The 19722-nt window shown below is 33.0% G+C and overlaps 1 protein-coding gene across 16 annotated transcripts in view; it reads right to left on the reverse strand.

The window, feature by feature from the left end:
* LOC108361595 (protein NipSnap-like) overlaps nt 1-19722 on the reverse strand; it is an 81879-nt gene that overhangs the window by 34629 nt on the left and 27528 nt on the right. For 15 of the 16 annotated variants that reach the window (XR_001847341.1, XR_001847340.1, XM_017614281.1 and 12 more), the window contains exons 2-3: nt 7470-7689; nt 7275-7341 (exon numbers count right to left, since the gene is read on the reverse strand). Coding sequence is in view for 14 of the 16 variants with exons in the window: in XM_017614281.1 (XP_017469770.1) it covers nt 7275-7341; nt 7470-7639 (237 nt within the window). In the remaining 2 variants the exon portion in view is untranslated. Of the gene's footprint in view, nt 1-7274; nt 7342-7469; nt 7690-19251; nt 19408-19722 lie in introns of those variants that run through there. The other variant, XM_017614334.1, reaches the window with a different exon arrangement.

Genomic DNA, 19722 nt, shown 5'->3' on the forward strand with positions numbered 1-19722 from the left:
ATTCCGTAAGGAATCCAGTCCCTTGGTAACAAGAACCGAAAAATGCATGTACATACAGTATCGGTCATATCTATAGCACGCCATTTCAAAGTGATATTGTGGGCAACTTATGTTCATTAATTTATTTTTGAGAATTTTCAATTAAAATACAGTTCTTTCTCTAACAAACCCCATATAAACCCAAGTTTAACAATTCGTAGAAAACTTCAAAAAAGTACAACAAATTTTAACCTAAATTTCAAACTTTTTTCTCGGAAGTGTTTGAATTTTTCTGAATACACAGTTTTATAGCCCAATGAATTTTAGTCTGATAATGTGCAAGTTTCAAGTGACTGAAAGTTACCGTTGATTTTTTAGAATTTTTTTCGCCAAAGGTGTTGCGGCTTTCCTCCATATACAAATAAATTGAGTTTATTCATTATATGAAAGCCAATGCCACAAAAAAAATTCTAAAAAATTAACGGTAATTCGTAGCCACTTGAGATTTGCACATTAGCAGACTAAAATTGCAGTGGCTAAAAAACTGTGTACTCAACAAAATTCTAACACTTCCGAGAAAAAAAAGTTTGAAACTTAGGTGAAAATTTGTTGCACTTTTTTAAAGTTTTCTACAAATTGTTAAACTTGGGTTTATATGGGGTTTGTTAGAGAAAGAACTGTATTTTAATTGAATATTCTTAACAATAAATAAATAAGCATAAGTGGCACACAATATCACTTTGAAATGGCGTGCTATAGATATGACCGATACTGTAAGTCTTAAGTTTATCTATTACGAGCTATATTTAAGGTTAAATTAATGGTGACATAACCATAATCATATAAACCAACTGTTCCAACCAACTTTATGGCCAACGCTGTATTCGATTAGTGGTGCCACACCCATTCATATGTATGTTTAATACTTCTATATTGGCAGTAACCTATGTGCGCAATGTGTTTGGATTCAACAATCATAGGGAGATAGTTTTGAGCCAAATGTACATTTTACGCATGCGCAGGTTTTCCATGTATTAGAATCCGTGAATATATGTGACAACCACATTCAAATGAATTTCACGTATCCTCAGCAGTGTTGCCGCGAATCATTTTTAGCGGTAGCCAAATTCCGTTAAAAAAAGGGCTAAAAAAGAGCTAAAAAAAGTCGTTGTGGCTAAAAATGGTAGCTAAATTTTTTACTTACATATACATATAGAGGAGAGGCTCGGCCAAACACTAACATATGTGTAAGCGCCAATCTATTATTATTATTATACATATATAAGTATACACGCAAACATTTTCAATAAGTAATGGTATAGAAAAACAATGAATTCCGGAAAAAAGCAATATTTTATCCAACCTAAAACCTTTTTGTATAAAAGAGGAAGNTCAGCGAAGAGATATTTGAGAATTGCATAAAAAATGCATACCCAATTAAGAACGAGCGAAATACTTTTAAACACAAGTGCGTGTGTGTGTTCGCTGCACTTGGTTTATGCGGGAATGCAATATAAATGCGTGTGGGTGTTCGCTGTTCTTTGTTTATGCGGGAAATGCATAAGTCGCTTAAACATTGTTAAACATTGTTTTTTTTTTTGAAATTCACAACTGCAATATCGTGAACTTAATCTTCCACAAACACGGCTTTGACCCATAGAGGGCAAGAAATTTCCGCCAAAATACTTTTTGCTTAGAAAATTTAGCTAATTTCACCACTCACGACACCAGCATGCTGGTACAACCATAAAATTTTCATATAGTTTTTGAAGTCGCACCAGCAGCTGGTACAATCGCACCACAAGAACATACACGGTCAATCGACTTGATGGGCCATTTAGCAAATAAAGCATATTAAGGGCCGTAAACTTATTTATTTTAAACTATAGTAGTATAAAAACGTAAGGAACATACAATACATATATGAATATATATCAGTCTTTCTTAGTTTAAAAATTTATANATCCAACCTAAAACCTTTTTGTATAAAAGAGGAAGCATACGACACCAGCTTGCTGGCTCCATCAAGTGATTGTACCATCAGGCTCGAAGCATATAACTTACCAGCATGCTGGTACAATATTTATTTCTTTACAAATGAGGTCGAGGAAAGATCGAACAGATTAGAGCCGAAATTTCATAATTTTTCTACCATTTTGNACAATCGCACCACAAGAACATACACGGTCAATCGACTTGATGGGCCATTTAGCAAATAAAGCATATTAAGGGCCGTAAACTTATTTATTTTAAACTATAGTAGTATAAAAACGTAAGGAACATACAATACATATATGAATATATATCAGTCTTTCTTAGTTTAAAAATTTATATCTTACATAGATGAAAAAAATATGAGATCAAATTAAGCATATACAACTTTTTCATGCCAAGTATGAATAAATTCTCCAAAGGGCTAAAAAAAGGGCTAGGGGCAATTTTAAATTTATGTGGTCAAAAAAAGTATGTGGTAGCTAAATCTAGCCACCAAAGGGCTAAAACGGCAACACTAATTATTACGTTGACGTTAATGTTGACGATTTTTACTGAACATTTATGATGAAGTACTAAAATTTTATTTTAAAGCTACCTGGAAATTCAAAAACCGATTGGAAAAATTTTTTAATGATTAGAAATTTATTATTTTAGAACGTTTAACTCAAACATACATATATCTCCATTTTTCACTGAGTAAACATTTCCTCACTATTCAGTTAAAAAGGGATAAACAACTATATTGACTCACTCAAAGTTGAAGTGATCTTTATATAATACTCTCAATGTTATTCATTTTAATTTTTTTTGCAAATTTTTTTTTTTATAAAAGTAGAGCTCAATTTCTAACGGAAACTAAATCAATCCAAATTCCAAACTTTGTCAAAAATAAAAAAAATTAACAAAGTTTTATTAGAATTGCAAGATTTTAGGTTAAAATTTCTAGAAATTATCTGCGTACCAAAATACGCATGTAAAGCTATTTTATTTAATTTATCGCTTCTTTTTTTCACAAAAAATTAATGAAATTAAATGTAAACTAAAAATTCCCTGTAATTTTCTTTTAACGTTCCGCCACTGTGATTTGTTTTGAAATCAAGTGTCACTTGATACATACGATTACTTGGTTTTCCTTTTCTTTTTTTATACATCTGTACTGTAATGTTTGCTGACTGCACTTGTAGATACTCCCAATTAGGGATGTTTCGCGTTTTAATCTAGTATCAAAGTACAAAAGGGGCATATTATATTTCAAAAAAAGTTATTTTGCTGCCTTTTCTCCGATGAGGCGATTTCTTAGAGGCTAGTATATATGGCCGGCTGCACTGAACAATTGCTCACTTGGAACGCTGGCGGGTGGAGCGCTCAAATATTTGTTTTCCACCAATCGGGAGGATTTTCTCGTTTTTTTTTAAGATAGGCCTTCAATTGAGCTTTAATTTCACATTTTTTAATGTCTCCAGATTCTATAACCGAGCCTTCGCTTTCGCTGGAGGATTCTAAAATTATTTATAGGTTGCTTATAAGACTTTTAGCAGTACTTGTTGAAGGCCCATCAATTTGCTTGATAACCTACTTAACCGTTTAGCGTCTGAAGCTAAAAGCCGGTTGTTTACCGCACACTTGTTAGACAGACTTAGAGCCATTTCAACAATATTAGAGTGGACTCTCTGCCCGGGGTTGCCACTGCCGAAAAAAATACTTACCATCCACTTGAGAAAAATCTACCAAATGTGGAAAGTATTTACGAACAACTTTTTTTAATTATCTTAATAAACACCAGAGTTTTTCTCTATTTTTTTAGTTACTTCAATAAAAAGAACTTTTGATTTAACTAATCATATCATTGGCATATTCTCTGTTTCCTTCAACCAAAAGCAAAGTGATAAAACTTCATCATTTGAAGAAACTTCAACTGGAGTTATTATAGACAAATAGTAGAGGGACTCAAAAAATCGCTTCGTGATTTCTTTTTAATATCAACAATGTTTTTCAAGTAAAAATTTGTTTGCTATTTTTTGTACAAGAGTATTGTTTGCGCTTTAACCAAACCCAAATTATCGTCTAAATTTCGAACTTTTTACTCTGAATTTTTTGATCATTTTTGGGTATTCGGTTTTATAGCCCAGGGAATTCAGGTATAACCCTCAATATGCAGCTAAAAATTATTTTGCCGCCGGTCAGTTGTTTTTTTTTTTCATTTAACAATTGCCATTTATAAAACCTGCGTTGATTTTTGCTTTTTAATTTTTTGACAACAATCATACTGTGTAATTACACACCTGCCCATTTTTTCTTTTTATTTAAAGAGTTTTTTAAAATATTTAGTCCATTAAAGGCTCCTCAGGATTACACTAAATTGAGTTTTGAATGGGGCAACATATCGCCTTTTAACGATATACATACATACATACATGTTGTTACCTTAATTCATAAAGGCCCTAACCAACACTTTTTTCGAAACTGCGTTTTTCACAGATTTTGGTAGGATATATTAAAATATACCTTCAATAAAAAATTTTAAGTCTAATGTTAAATTTTAACAGTCTGAAATATTTTAAAAATGATTGGTGATTAGTACCAAAACAATGCAGTTACATGCCAATTTTTAAAAACCCCTACCTGTTTTTAATATATATTTTTTAATGTTTTTTTGATTATCCTGTGAAAATTAAAATTTGCTGGTTAGGGCCTTTGCGAATTAAAAAGTGTGCATTAAAGCGTTCGAAAATTTATGCAATAAAGTAGACTATAATCTTTGTAAGAAATTCATAAAATAAAGATGTTCAGCAACGAAAAATGAAGCGCGCGAACGAAACGTTTAATTTGGTGTTAAAGAAATTACTTTAACAAAAATCTACGAAAATCAAAAAAAATTACATTTTTACCAACCCAAATTTTTTCTACCAATTTTGGTAATAATTTACCAAAGTGGCAACCCTGCTCTCTGCCCATGTACACATTCGCATTCGCAAAGCATTAGTATCATTTGATGCGAATATCGAATACGAATGTGTAAAATGATGCGAATGCAAATATTCGCAACATCCCTGCTCCCAATATAGAATTATTACATATAACGCCACACCATAACGCCATAGCCATAACTGAAGTGCGAGTAAGAACGTGTTGCCAGACGTTCAAAAAACAAAAAAATATTGTTCACAGCCAACGTTTTGGCATAAACGTAGAGTATGAACTATTTAGCTATGCAAAAACCATAAATCTGAACTACATAACCGATTCAAAAACTAATGATGCCAAAATAAAGACAATTAATTTATCTTTCAGTTGATGTACGTAATTTATATGCTTTTTCATACATTTAATCCAAAAATACTAAAAAACGAAAACAAATTTCGTATTTTTTCATAAAAAAAATTTTTTTAACAAAAACAAATTTATATTATTAAGAAAGTACTATTAAGTAAATACCTTTACCTTGATGTACATATTTTATTATTATGATCTGCTTTTGAGTTTTAAGAATTTAGTGTTAATTTAGTGATAGTGAGAGAAGTTCTGCGCAAATGTCCTACGATATTACACATTTTCCGCGTCTGGCAACACCGACATTGTAGACTACGAAAAATCAGCTGTTTATGGTTATGATACCTATAATCGATGATAGTTAATGTGGTTACGGTTATGGCTATGGCATTATGGTAACTATGTCACCACTAATTTAACCTTTAGGTAAAAAAATAAGAAAACTCAAGGAAGGTAATTTTAAATGTTTGATTGTATGAAAAATTACTTTGTTCTCAAAACCGACCTTCTCTTTTCATTTTTAACAAAAAAAAAAACTACATGCAATGACTTTGAAAAAAATGTCTGTGGATTTTTTGGCGCTTATGTATGAACATGAAAATGGATTCCTTGCTGCAAGAAGAGCAAAAATATGTGCGCAAAACTTTTAAAAAGTTCATTGCATACTAGTTTCAGGTCAAAAAAAAGAAAAGAAAATTTAAAACCTTCCATATTTGGAGGTAATTTTAAAGGTTATCCAATGACTACTTTTCCTGAATTCTCTATCTCAAAAGCTTTAAAATACTATTAAACTTATTTCGCCATCTCGCCTCGTTCTCGAGATATGTGCATGACTTTGTCCATTATTTTTTTTTTTCCAAAATAGAACACTGTGCGTCGTCAGCTTCAAATTTTTTCTGGTTTTCCAGTGGCGAAATTGGTATTCGTACATCGTTTTGGACAGGCGGTGGAATATTGGTTCCGCCGTTATTGACTGGGAACTTGCGTTTATCTTCTCCACTGGTTCACTGTTACCTTCTAATTAAGTATTGTCTTAATATCAGACAAAAAGTCGTCGTTTTTGTTCTTACTAGAACTCGCCCTGGTCTTCGGAAATTTTTCGAGCTTGATGTCTTCGCACTCACGCCTTTCAGCCTCTATATGGATTTACATGCAATCTGCTATGTAAGCAGCTTTTCGGCATTAAGCTTTCTTTGCATTGCTGGATGTTTTGGTCCGCGGAGCATGCGTTCCGCTTAACACAACATGATCGATCTGGTTTCTCGTCTTTACAACTGCAAACAGACATGTAGCTTGACGATGTTCCTATGCGGGATACTTGCAGTGCTGAAGACTCAGTCCGTTATCGCATGTTTTGGATCAAAGTTCACAAGAGTTCTGTGGCCGCCTCGTCCTTCCCTTTCACCGGGGCGTGGTCACAAATGAGCGAGATGCTGAGGAGTCTCGACTTGTTGCGGATTGTGGCAAGACGCTCGTCCACGGCGGTTTATGACAATACTAGGCGCCTACACCGAATTTGAGCTCCTTTACGCGGTAGCTGTAGTAGGCGTCGCATGGTCATATGCTTTTCCAATTCAATCGAATGTATCCATTGGAGGAAGATTGGGTTACATAAAAACTTACCTATGTTGTTTCAGAAATGTCACCCTTGGGCTTTGGGTATTTTATGAGGATTTAATCAGAAGACTTATAGAAGTTTATAAGCCATATATTCGATATTAATGAAAAACACATAGGCGAATATGTTTATGATTGCTAGCTGGACATTGAAAAAAATCACGCTAAGTGCAATTCTTAGCAGAAATTAGGAATTTGGAAAATTTCATATACATAGGTTCAAAATAATATTCATACAAGTAAAAGCATGCACAGTTACATGCACCATGCTTCTGTATAAATTAAGACAAAAATTAACATAATTAGCGCCAGTAAAAATCAATTATACATAAATAAAGTAATAATAAATTTACGCAAATAAAACATAGCTTAGGGCTAAACTAATATATAGAAATTTTTCAACTTCAACATACCCTTTCCATTTTGCTGGCAAGCTTTAATAATAATCCTTCACATTTCATCAATGTCTCCATTTTTAATCTGAAAAGTGTATTTATAGGGAAAAATACGATATCTCATTTGTTTGCTTAACAACTGTGACAAATGTTTGTCTTATAGAGTTAGTATTTTTTAATCTTTAGTTTTTTGCTCATTTTGGCTCAACGTACTTTTTCTTGTTGTCTTTCAGCAAATCGTGAAGCACTTCCATTTTTTTCAATTGCGCCATGCGCGGATTGTCATCATCTTGATCGGAACTGCTACGCAATTTCTCGATGACATTCCTGAGGAATGGCAGATATTTCTGCATTTCCATAAATTTAGTATCAAAATCCGTCATCTTTGCGTTTTATTTATAAAACGTATAACTAAGGTAATAAAATCATCTGACTGCAATGAAAATAAAAAAGCAAATGGGAACACATTAAGCAGTTAGTTAAGGGTTTTAATTTTTTTTATGTTTATTTAGTGGAAGTAGCTAATTTAGGAACGAATTTCTGAGACGCCTTGTAAAGTTTGTTTTGGAGACAAACCGATTTCAGGGTTGTACCATCTTCAGTGTAATTTGTCAAAAACAAAAAAACGGAACGGAAATTCATTTCAAAATGTGTACGGTGGCGGAAAAAATAACGGCGCCAAATTTTAACAAGTTTTGGCTATTTTTCTTTCGTTTTTTTTAAGGTTTTTTATTTTTTTTTATAAATGTATCGCCCGTATGAATAAAAGCTAAGCAATTGCTTTGTTTTTAATTTCAGACCTTTTACTTAAATTTGTTTGAATAAATCGAGTAAAAGGTCTGATGTTTGAATAAAAAGCAATTGCTTAGTTTTTATTCTTAAGATTATATGGAAATTTTTTTTTTCCAAATTATTGTATTTGTGTTTTTTAATCTAATAGCATATATGTATGTATATGAAGTTTTAAGGCCGTAGGATAACGATAACCCGTGCCGACTTTTAGTTGAAGTTTTAGTTAATCTGGCTGGTTCTGCCATTCACTTCCGAGTGGATTTCAATCTGTTTGGTTTTAAATTCAAATTAGTAGGGGTTGAAATTCACTCGGGAGTGAATTGCAGAACCTGAGTAAATAACTTGAACTAATCGTTCATGAAAACTTTGGAAATGCGAAAAATTCCATGTTTCCGATATTTGAACGCATTTCTAGTAAATCTACATCTTTCAATTTTTAATAGGACGGCAGGATTTCTCCCAAGGACATCCAAAAAATTAATTCAAGGAAAACAAAACGGGTTTATTTACGAGGTTTACGCAGGTAAGGCGGCATTTACGCGTATGTTTTAAGACAATTTGCTATTGTACATATTAGGGATGTTAATTCCGGGATCCCGGTCATTTCTAGGCGACGAAAATCCGGGGATTCTTGGCAAATAGTATGTAATTTGTATTTGCACTGATGGCAATTCAAAAATTATTACAAAATTCAGAGAAATGTATGGGTAAAGAGGAAATCCTGCAGGATTTAATCAGATTCAATTTTTTCGTGCAGAACGACTGGTAAGTATTGAAAATATCCTTTCAAAATTTTATCCTTGAAATTTCGCAATATTTGTTTTTTGAAAAAATTATGTTAAGAACTTATATAAACTCGATAATATCCTCGAATCTCGTCCTTCTAACTTTATCAGCTTAAAAAATTACCTATTCGTCCTTGTGAATCCAAAAAATTTAAATTTTTTTTAAGTTCGAAAGAAATTTCCTCTTCCATTTGGTACCCATATTTTTATTCTACATTGCATTGAATTTTTTTAAATAACTTTTGGAATTAATCATATCTTTGAAATTACAAAATCCTTTAAAATAAATCCTGACGTCAGAGAGAAATAAATAAAAACGCCACTTTAAATAAAAAAAAGTCGGTTTCAAACTCATTTATTTAATGGTAGGAGAGATAGAAGCAATTTTATCGATTTAAGTTGTTGAAAAGTAATTATATCTAAATCCTCGGACTAATCACCGGATTGTGAGAACGACATCCCAAAAATCCCGGGATCATAAAAAGCAAAAAAATTAACATCCCTAGTACATATGTATATGGGAAAAGAACGCGAGTTGGTACAAACGTGGTAAAAATGAGTAAAGCCGTCAGTGAAACGGCACCAAAGTTTTTGTTAAAAATTCCGATCCATAAGTTTAAAACTTTAAAGAAAGTTTGTTGAATATTCCAAATTTTTATACAAAGTTTGAATTTGGGCTACCATGGCTTTTGTTAGATGAGTTATACTTTTGTTAAAAAAAAGAAAAATTGCCAAAACTTTGATACAAAAAATAAGATAGTTTCATATATAGAATACATAGTATACACTTAGATCTCTTTTTATGCGGTTTTTTTATGCGGATTTTCGAACAATTTTTTTCGCTGTAGCGATTTTGCTTTTCTGAGTTCTTATTACTTTTTTTCGGTGTGTAAGAGACAATGCTTCTGATAATTAATTTGTTTTTGTATTCGTCATAATTCATATATTTACTGTGTTTTTTGCGTTTGGTTAAAATACGGATGAAATATTATTTATTAACTGACTTTAAAAAGAGGAGGAAGGTTATCAATTCGTCGGAATATTTTTTTTTTTTGTATGTTTCCGCATATTTTTGGACCACGTTAACCGATTTCTATAATTCTTTTTATAAAGGAAAGGTGTTATCTCACATGTGGTCGCATTCTAATTTGGTTTAACTCCGATGATTGTATCATGAAGATATTAACGATAACCTTAAATTTTTATACGAGAAATGAAGTCGGTTTTTTTTGTTTGCTTAAAAATTTCTTGTTTCATTAATGTTTAGTTTTACATAAAAAAAAGTGTTGAAATGAGGAAACAAATTGTTTTGTTTTGCTTAATATTGCCTCACTGGATTTTTTATGCGGTTTTTTAGAATTTTTACATGGAGTATCTGAATTTATGTGGTTTTTGAAAATGTTGGAATGCATCCTCTGTTTTGTATGAAAGTAAAGAGCTTTTTTAAGTGGATTTCATCTCCGCGTTCTATACCTCCATACCCTCTCTCGATCACAATGTGGAGTCAAAAAACTTTTCACCTTGCGTAAATTGTGACAGTTTCACGGCTGTTTCGTAATTGAAGAACCGAATAGCAGATGATTTTTATGAAGAAGCTTTCTTCATGGCAGAAGTACACTCACTCGGAGGTTTGTTAGTGACGAGGGTCAACAGCTATTGAAACAACACTTGTTTGGATGTTGGTCGGACTAGAAACCGAACCTGGGTCCAATTGGGTGGCAGTGTTCATCTCTAATCACTCAGCCACGGCAGCCGCTATTCAGAATTTAGCATCATCAAACTGTCTGATAAAATAAGTATTTAAAACCGCAAGGAGGGGAGAAAAAGCTCGTTTAACCTGTTTTAATTTCTTTGTTTTTAATGGAGAGCCTGCGATAGTACCGAAATTTTAAGCCACATGCATTTTTAAAACCACAAACGCGTAAACTATATTAGATTGTCTGTACCACAGTATACAGTAAACCAGCCATTGACAATATGCTTATTTGAAAATTAATACATGAAATATTGTGAATGTATAGGATTTATTTGTCATTAACCCATAGGCAACGACTGATGCAAAAGTACCCACAAATGTTTGTTGATGCATTTGACATGTAAATTTGAACAGCAAAATTCGTAAAAAAATACTAATAAAACAAAAATAATTTTAATTACTACGTGGGAAGTGGGCGTGGTTATTGGCAGATTTCGCCAAAGTTTAACACTATCCTAACTTATACCAAAGGCAACTTCGACACCGACTTTCGTTAAAATATCTAAATTTTGTTCGAGTTAGCGTGTTTACAAATAGAGAGGGCTGAACTAGTTCATCTCGTAATTTTGAATATTTTGATATATATGTATGCATATGTGTATATATGTACATACATTTTATACGGTTAACAAACGCGCTTGCTTATCTGCATAAACCGTCTTTACTTGGATTAATTCATGCATTATCCCCTTTCAAATGTGAATAAGCGGCTGAACAAATACATACAAATTTCGGGCATTTGAAAATTAGAGAGTTCTACCTTAAGCTAAGTAATAATTGTTTTACCGCCTAATCGATGGGACCATTTTAAAAAGTCAGCCCGCCATTACTCACTCACGTGTTTGGAACACGGTTTGACTTATGTAGGAACTGCGCCCGGTTATAATCGCTTACGCTTCACGCTTGATTTGCTTGGAATTTTGTTTTCTCTTTATTTTGTTGACTTGAAAATATTTTTCACTATAAGAAAATATTTAAATTGGATTTCATTTGGGTTAACGAAAACGACAACTGTGAAAAAATATCAACCAATACATTCAAACAATATGTCAAATAAGCATATTTACATTTATTGTTTTGGCTATCTCGATTACTGTATACTGTGGTCTGTACCATGATAAAAATATAGTAAGGTATAACCGCTGAGAGTCACTTTTAAAATTCTTGACGTTTCCAAACAATTTAATTTTTAAATTTACTCACAAACTCACACACACATTTTCATTTTCAATCTCAAGCAACAACAATTTCGAACAATTTCAATTTTTTATTTTCACTTTTATATGATTTTAAAATGTTGGCAAACTTCAAAAAAAAATCATGGCCGACAAATTGAGAGAACGGTTCTACCTTGCTATGTTTTTATCATGGTCTGTACTTTAATTTGTTTTAAATATTTTTACAAAAAATTTCAAATGGCAGATTTTGAACAGAGTACTTTTTTTAACGAATTCAAAGTACAGTAAAATTAAAGTGTTTTGGAGTGCATGACTTTTTTTTGCTCATTCTAACAACTGAAATATATCAAAATTATTGCAAGCCAACTATGGCTATTTCGAAGTGTACTCACTTTATCGCTAACTCCAAGACAAGTCAAGAAAATAAAGAAAACGCCGCATTTCTAATTGCGTGGCCAGCCAAGAAACACACACCGCAAAATAATTTGAATTTTTTTTAATAACCAATCATCGTATCAGCAGGTGTTTGTTTGACAACAATGTTCATGGCCTACTCTATGAATAACGGTGCCTTTATTTTACAGTGTCCGTCTTAAACAAACTTGTAAAGTGATTTTGGTTTTTCTGGCATGTCGTTTCTAATTATAAGGCCACCACTGAACATCTGAGCAACACGCTTTTCTACTCATATTCATACAAAAAATCTTTGCGTATTTTCAATTGATCACTATTATTTCTTTATTTATCAATCCGATTTCTTCAGTGGTAACTTGATTTTTTTTTGGAACAGAACAGGCTTTAGCACAGATGTAAAAATTTGGCACAGAACCTGTTATCTTTTAAACTTTTCTTCTGTTAAATTTTTATATTTTTTTCCATTGAAAAATAAAAAAAAACTCGAATGATTAATTAATTTGTCAGAAACTATAAAGGCCCGTCCACATAGAACTTTGGCGTTGCGTTGGCGTTGGCGTCGCTTCAACAGCTGACTATGAATACATGAATTCAAACGCAGCCGTCCACATAGCCAAAATTCGACAACGCTCACGCCAACACAAAGCAAAAAGATGGCCAACTCTCATCTTTTCGCGTGCGTCGCTCGTCAGCTGTTGCAAATAAATAAAATTATGTGAAATATTTTCCTTTTTAATCAAGTGCGGGCAAGAAATATCGTTTTTAATGCAATTATTGATATGAAATATTAATTTATCTGTCGTTAGTATGTTAATGTAGTGGCCCAAGCATTCGCTGCCAAGCGCTCATTGTAGCAAGCATACTTTTAACGTGCGTTCTGTCAAACCAACGCCAACGCCAAAGCCAACACGAAAGTTCTATGTGGACCGGCCTTAAGTCCTATCGGAAAGTCATGTACATATATGTGGTTTATGCAGAATGTTATTAGCTTTCATTTGCTCTCATATTAAGATTGTTAAATTGGTTCGTAAGCTAAATAACGGTAAATTGCAAATATGTCGAAAACGTAACCATAGAAAAAAAAATTAACTCGATTTTCGGAATCACCGAGAAATTCTACATAGAAATTGGATAGTGGCGTCTGAAGAACAAAAACTAAACTAAAATTTGTGATCAAGTGTAATTTATTCTACTGATATGGAATATGTATAAATGTATAAGACATTTTGTGACAGTTTTGTGCACGTTTTAGCAGGTTTAGTAAATTTTTCAGGTCATTAATTTCGTCATAAGCATAGAAATGTTTGGTAACATAGTAAAAGTAGACTTGTCTGCATTTACCGTGTAAACAGACAAAAAGTAGTATCAAAAAGTTTGATTTTCGAAAATAAAAACTGCTATCGAAAGTCACTTTACATGCAAAAGGTAACTGCCCCTGCAATCACTTCTGGGAATTCTTGAGTTTGACAGACCTTTGAAAAGGACTTGCACTTGCCACGTCTAGCAACTAAGGCAAAAATAAACCTCATAGGGTTAGTGGGCGGAGGGGGAGGGGGTGTGGGTCTTGCTATACAACCCACTAAAAATAATAGCACGGTTCACACTTCGTAAAAAGTCACACCTGACCCCTCGAAACCTTCCAGAGACCCCTGAGGAACCATTGGAAAATGGTCCAAAATTAGCATTTCTATTGTCAAAGGTACTCAACATTCCTTGAGCACTGCAAAGCAGTGGGGCCTAAAAGTACACAACATGGAAAAGTATCAGTAATCAGCCAAATCTGGCAGAATGAGGTACATGTATGTAACTAGATTTTGCATCTTGTTGCGCGCGAAGAGCAAAAAAACAACCCAATTTTGGTAGGAAAAGCCCAATTTGGGCAAGCCTGGTTATACGCTGTCTTTCCGTTTATATGCACATGAATATACATATAGTCGGGTAAAGTACCAAACCGCGTATCGCGATAATGCAAAACCGCTTATGTGAGGTTGCATAAATTATTTTCTAGAGAGTAAATACACTCATAATTCAAAATAGTTCTCTCTTTTATAAAGCTATCGCATTTATGGCTAGTATATTTCACGACGAATGGATAAGAATTGAGCCAAGAGCATGTGTGAGGAAATCCAATTTTTGGCAGCAAATGTCAGTTTCTCGGTTTTGCAGTTTTGTACTTTGAACGACGATATATTGTATATACAGTATAGACCCAGCCAGCAAAAAATCCGGAAACCGATCCGAAAAAAAAGAGAATGAACTACGGATTTTCGTCCGTTTACCGATTCCATTTTTGGATACTTTGACGATCCGTTTTCCCACTAAAGTGTTTCGCAGAAACGTACATATGTACAGACAACTACCGAAATTTTTTTATTTTCGGCAGCTTTTTTCTGAAATTTGTCTGTTTGAATTTTTCGTTCAATACGTTTTCCCTCTGCATTTCACAGATACTTTTTCATGGTTCAAAAAAAAATTAAAAATTAATTTAGGAAGCACCTGACGGAATTCGAACCCGCACCTCCTGGAAGCTAACAAATAGCGGCACGCCCCTCTGTACACTGAGCCACTGCCGACTACACATGCATGCTTTCAAATATTTAGCTTGAACAAATAAAATAAAATTATTGCTTCCGAATAACATCATCTTTTTCGAACGTTTCGAGCGTTTTCCGGATACGAAAATGAATGATAAAGGTGGATTCAACGTTCGTGACCGGACACGTTTTGTTAGTAATTTTACACGTTTCGTTCCCACTCTGTCTCACTGAGAGCGAGACGTTGCGTCTCCTTCTTTCTATTAACAGCAAACTTCATGATTCAATAATACAAGGTTCGATAAACTGACAGTTGTCTCTCTCGCACCGCTCACTTAGCAGTGGCACCGTGTTGCCGCTTTGCATATTTACTTGGAAAAAGTGTAGCTTTGCTGTGAAATAGAAGTATAAGCTTTTGTGCAATATGTTTATTTGTATATGAAGCACATTTAACTGATGAAAACATAAATTGTTTTTAAATTGGATGTTTAAATAAATCTCATAGTAGTTTTATTTTAATTTTGAGTCCTTTTGCAGTTTTTATACGGCTGAATAGCACATAAATTACGTAATTCGCCTACATATATTAATATATCGTCCAATATTTCGTTTAAAATGCCAGATTTCCAGCAAATACATTAGAATTTACAAAATGAATGTCACTACTAATTGCCTACTTTGCGTAATTTTCTATTACCATTTTCGCAACAAGGGATTGCATTCTTCCCCTTTCTCTGTCCTTCGTAAATGCAACCTTTTGTAAGGGAGTGTCAAACCGCGGCTCAATAATTATCTAACCTTGTATTATTGAATCATGAGCAAACTTGATGTTTCTACGCTACGCTACGTACACGTTTGTGGGTAACCACGCTCTTAACTGTAGTCGTTTTCTATTCGTTTCCAGATACGGAAAATTGTGCCAGCAGATCATGGTGAAATAATAATAAGGTGTTGTCACTTAGGGGGTGGTTGTGGTAGTTTTGGTAATTTCGACATACCAGCGTTACAGTAATGCCTACTCTATTTATTCCAATTTCATTTCTGGGCAAAATGGGACAAAAAATGGAGCAGACAATTTTGTGAAAAAGTATGCGCAGGTATCACTATTTCTTTGATTCGCTTTTGCTTTGGCCTTTCGTTTCAAGTTCATTGAAAAATTTGAGCGATGATTTCCAATAATTGTGATTTTGTAAGTAAATTTTTGGTAAAATATATACTATACATATCCAACATATTACGGGAGCAGTGCCTCGGATGGCTACGATAATGCACTTTGGTCTAACAATTTAAACGCATAATTATTTTATAATATACCTGATAGAGTTTAGAAATGTAAATTTAAAATGGTAACGAAAATAAAGGTCGCAATAAAATTCCCTTTAAAGTTTAGATATTTAAAAACTAAGTACGCATATACACGTATTCAGAACTTAAGGAAAAAATACAAATAAAATTCCATACGGTCATTTTTATTAGAATTTTAGAATAAATAAATAAAGAGAACGGTATAATTTAATTTGTTTTAATATGAAGAAATGAGAGACGGAAAATAGTCCTTATTTTTTAAGTTTTAACCATCATCATACATATGTGTGTGGTACGACCGAGTGGCCTTTTAAGTTTTAAAAATAATAAATGTGAGGTAGAAAAATTAAACTGAATAATATTTATTAAAATCAATATATTTGATCGAAAAAAAATAAAAATTAAGTAATAATTTCTTTTGAGCGAAAAAATAAAACTGTAATTACACTGGTTTACAGAAAAAAAAATTTTATTGATGCAAGCTTCATTTAACTGGTCTGGGGTCCACTGATATATATATGTATTGGAAATAGTACCCAAAAAGTAGTAAAAATAATCCTAATCTTTTCCCCTTTTTCTACTACCCCAAAATGCATGGCCGCAATTGGCATGCAGAAAAAGTGAGGTTATGTAAGTGACATCACCTTATATTTATTTCACCATGTAACAGATAATTATCAGGAAGAATAGTAAAATTGAGAAAATTACGCTCACAGAGAGCGAAATAAGGAAAAAGTAAAGAAACGCAAACTAGCAGACACTAGCAAGTAAACAACTGATCAGTGTATTTGACTATTGAAAATATTTGGCGCGAATTTTTGTTTATTCATTTTGACAGCCGCGTATTTCTGCTAGTAAAATTTTTATTAGCAGAAACTTGCAGGAGAACTAAAAAAAGAAGAGCGTAAGAACGAGAGAGAGCTGCTAGTTTCTGCTAGTTTTTTGCGTTGAGAAACGCTTTCCAGCAGAAATTAGTGATCATTTGTGATAATTATCTGTTAAGAAACAAAGCTTGTACTAGACTGCACTGTCAGCAAAATTTACGTTTGTTTGGTGACTGGGGATACATACATATGTACGTATGTAAAAGCTAGAAACCACTGAAGATGATCACTAACTCCATGAAACATTTGAGACAAAAACTAACGTACGAGCGGCTGTGTGAGCACCAGTGCACGGACTTCTAAAAAGATAATAGCGGTAGATTTTACAAACAAAAATTAGTAGAAGTTGGTAGATTTTTTAAAGAAACATACTCATATAGGATAAATGAAGGCGAATTCAGGCAAGGTGATTTTACCAGAGCAGCTGAATTTTCGCCTCGCTGATTCTTAATGCCAAAAGCAAGACCGATTTATACAAGGTGATGTTGGCAAAACAATAACATTTTCGCCGCGGTAGTTCTAAATGTTTAAGTCATGTTTTTGCTGTACATAATTTGTTATTGTAATTTTTGTTGTTCTTCTACCAACCCCACCTTGTATAAATTCGCCTTGAGCAAAATGATGTATTTGTTGTAATTTTTAACCCTTGAAGGTCATCGTTATTTTTATAAGCAAAGGTCATCCTTCGTCGATTCGACGACGGCGTTTCTAAAAGGCGTTATTTAATTAACCTGTGTATCAAAATGCACAAAAATTATTATTTTCACATAATTTTATTTATATTTTTATTTTATATTAATAAAGCAATATCAAGTAGTTTTTCTTTAGTCTTTTGATTGTAATTCAAGATTTCACAGCTCTGATTCATTTGGCTTTTTGTACAAAACATTAATTATAAAATATAAAAAATAATTAACTTAAAGTACATATAATTCATTTAAACTGTTTTTTTCTTAAAAATAATACTATGAACTAAAAAAGGAAAAAAATTTCAGATACGACAGTTCTCATTTTGCACNATTCATTTGGCTTTTTGTACAAAACATTAATTATAAAATATAAAAAATAATTAACTTAAAGTACATATAATTCATTTAAACTGTTTTTTTCTTAAAAATAATACTATGAACTAAAAAAGGAAAAAAATTTCAGATACGACAGTTCTCATTTTGCACAAGCTCTATTTTATGCTCTCCACAGAGACTTTTTTGGCATTTTGCACAGGATGATTTGTTATGCCCCGCTTAGAAGGGGGACAAATTGCGCAATTTTTTTTCTTCGCCGGTATAACTTTTGGTTGCATTGATCGTGTATTATAACTGCACAAGTAAAATATATAAAAAAATAAAAAAAAAACTTAAGAAAATTACTTTGAAAACATAAACGTAAAACATACACAAAGTTCATCCTTCGTCGTTTTGACTACGCACATTTAAAAAATAGGTACCTACACGAAGTGCATGAATCTAAGTAACCGCACACATCAACAGCACAACACCGACTAGCGCTGTACGAAAAATTAGCACTATACAAACAAAGGAAAACAGCGATAACGGTAAAATAAAAACTCGCGTCGCCGAAACGACGAACCACGGCCTTCCAGGGTTAATGTCATTATGGCGAAAATTTGTTGGTGGCATTTTTGTTTTTGAACTTCTGCTGTCACCTTATGTGACAGCCTTGGAATAAATTGTATTTATTTATGAAACAACAAAAAAATTATTTCACGCCAATAAAACATTCAACAAAAAACGAATCACGGCATCCGTGATCGAATGAAACACGATTCAAATCGAATCAATTCAAATTACAGCTGTTTTCTCTAACTACCAAATGCCGTACTTTCAAACCTAAATTTCAATTCGAATTAGATTCGATCACGGATGCCTTGATTCTGGCCCTTTATTGCATTAAAACAAACAATTAACTACTCTGCACTTCAAAATTGTTTGATTAAAATTAGCTTTGAAATGGATGAAGTTTGCACACCATTCTTTTGGCAGTCTCCCACGAAAAACGTATTACAAACGAAGAATATTTCAATAAACAGCTAATAGAGATTCGATTTCACTTTTGAATTAGTTATGGTCAGAGTTAATTTTTCATATTTAGCTCTGATCCAGTACTCCATGAAATTACACGAACTTGCAGGAAGTTACAGGAAAAATGTTCCAGTACTCCAAAATCCTGTAAATGAGAGCGATTTTTGGAGAGTTGATTGAAGTTGCAAGATTTTACCCGAACTTTTTCTTCTGGTAGAATCATGAAAAGTGTCAAGCGATAAGCTGTTCGTCGTTTTTACAGGAAAAATGCTTCTTTATTACCCTACTTTTTGGTTGTTACTCACTTTTTACTCTCACTTCAGAGTAATTTTGTAATTTGACCTTTTTACAGGGTTTTACACGACAAGTATTGGATCACAGCTTCTATTTTACATAGGTGTGTTCGTTGACAAAATATGTATACACTGCGTTAATTTAAATCTCTTTGCTTTCTTTCCGGAAAATATTGGTAGATTTTTAGCCTTTGTTGGCGAAAATGGTAGAAAATACAATGGAGCTAAAAAGTTGGTAGATCTACCAATAAAGTGGTGAAGTCCGTGCACTGGTGAGCGTTTTTTAGGTATTTCTTATCTCGCCTAAACTACGTATGTCTTTATGTATGTACCTACTGAGCAGGGCTGCCGCTGTCACTTCAATTGAAGTTTTTCCCTTCACTTTAGAAGCCTTCACTTCGTCACTTCATTTTACTTCGTTTTACTTCACTATCCACTAATTAGATTTATCTTCAAAATAAATAAAAAGTTCTTTGAAATATA

Source organism: Rhagoletis zephyria, unplaced genomic scaffold (assembly GCF_001687245.7).
Source record: "Rhagoletis zephyria isolate East Lansing unplaced genomic scaffold, Rhagoletis_zephyria_1.1 Rzeph_scaffold_00019, whole genome shotgun sequence".
NCBI classification, from domain to species: domain Eukaryota; kingdom Metazoa; phylum Arthropoda; class Insecta; order Diptera; family Tephritidae; genus Rhagoletis; species Rhagoletis zephyria.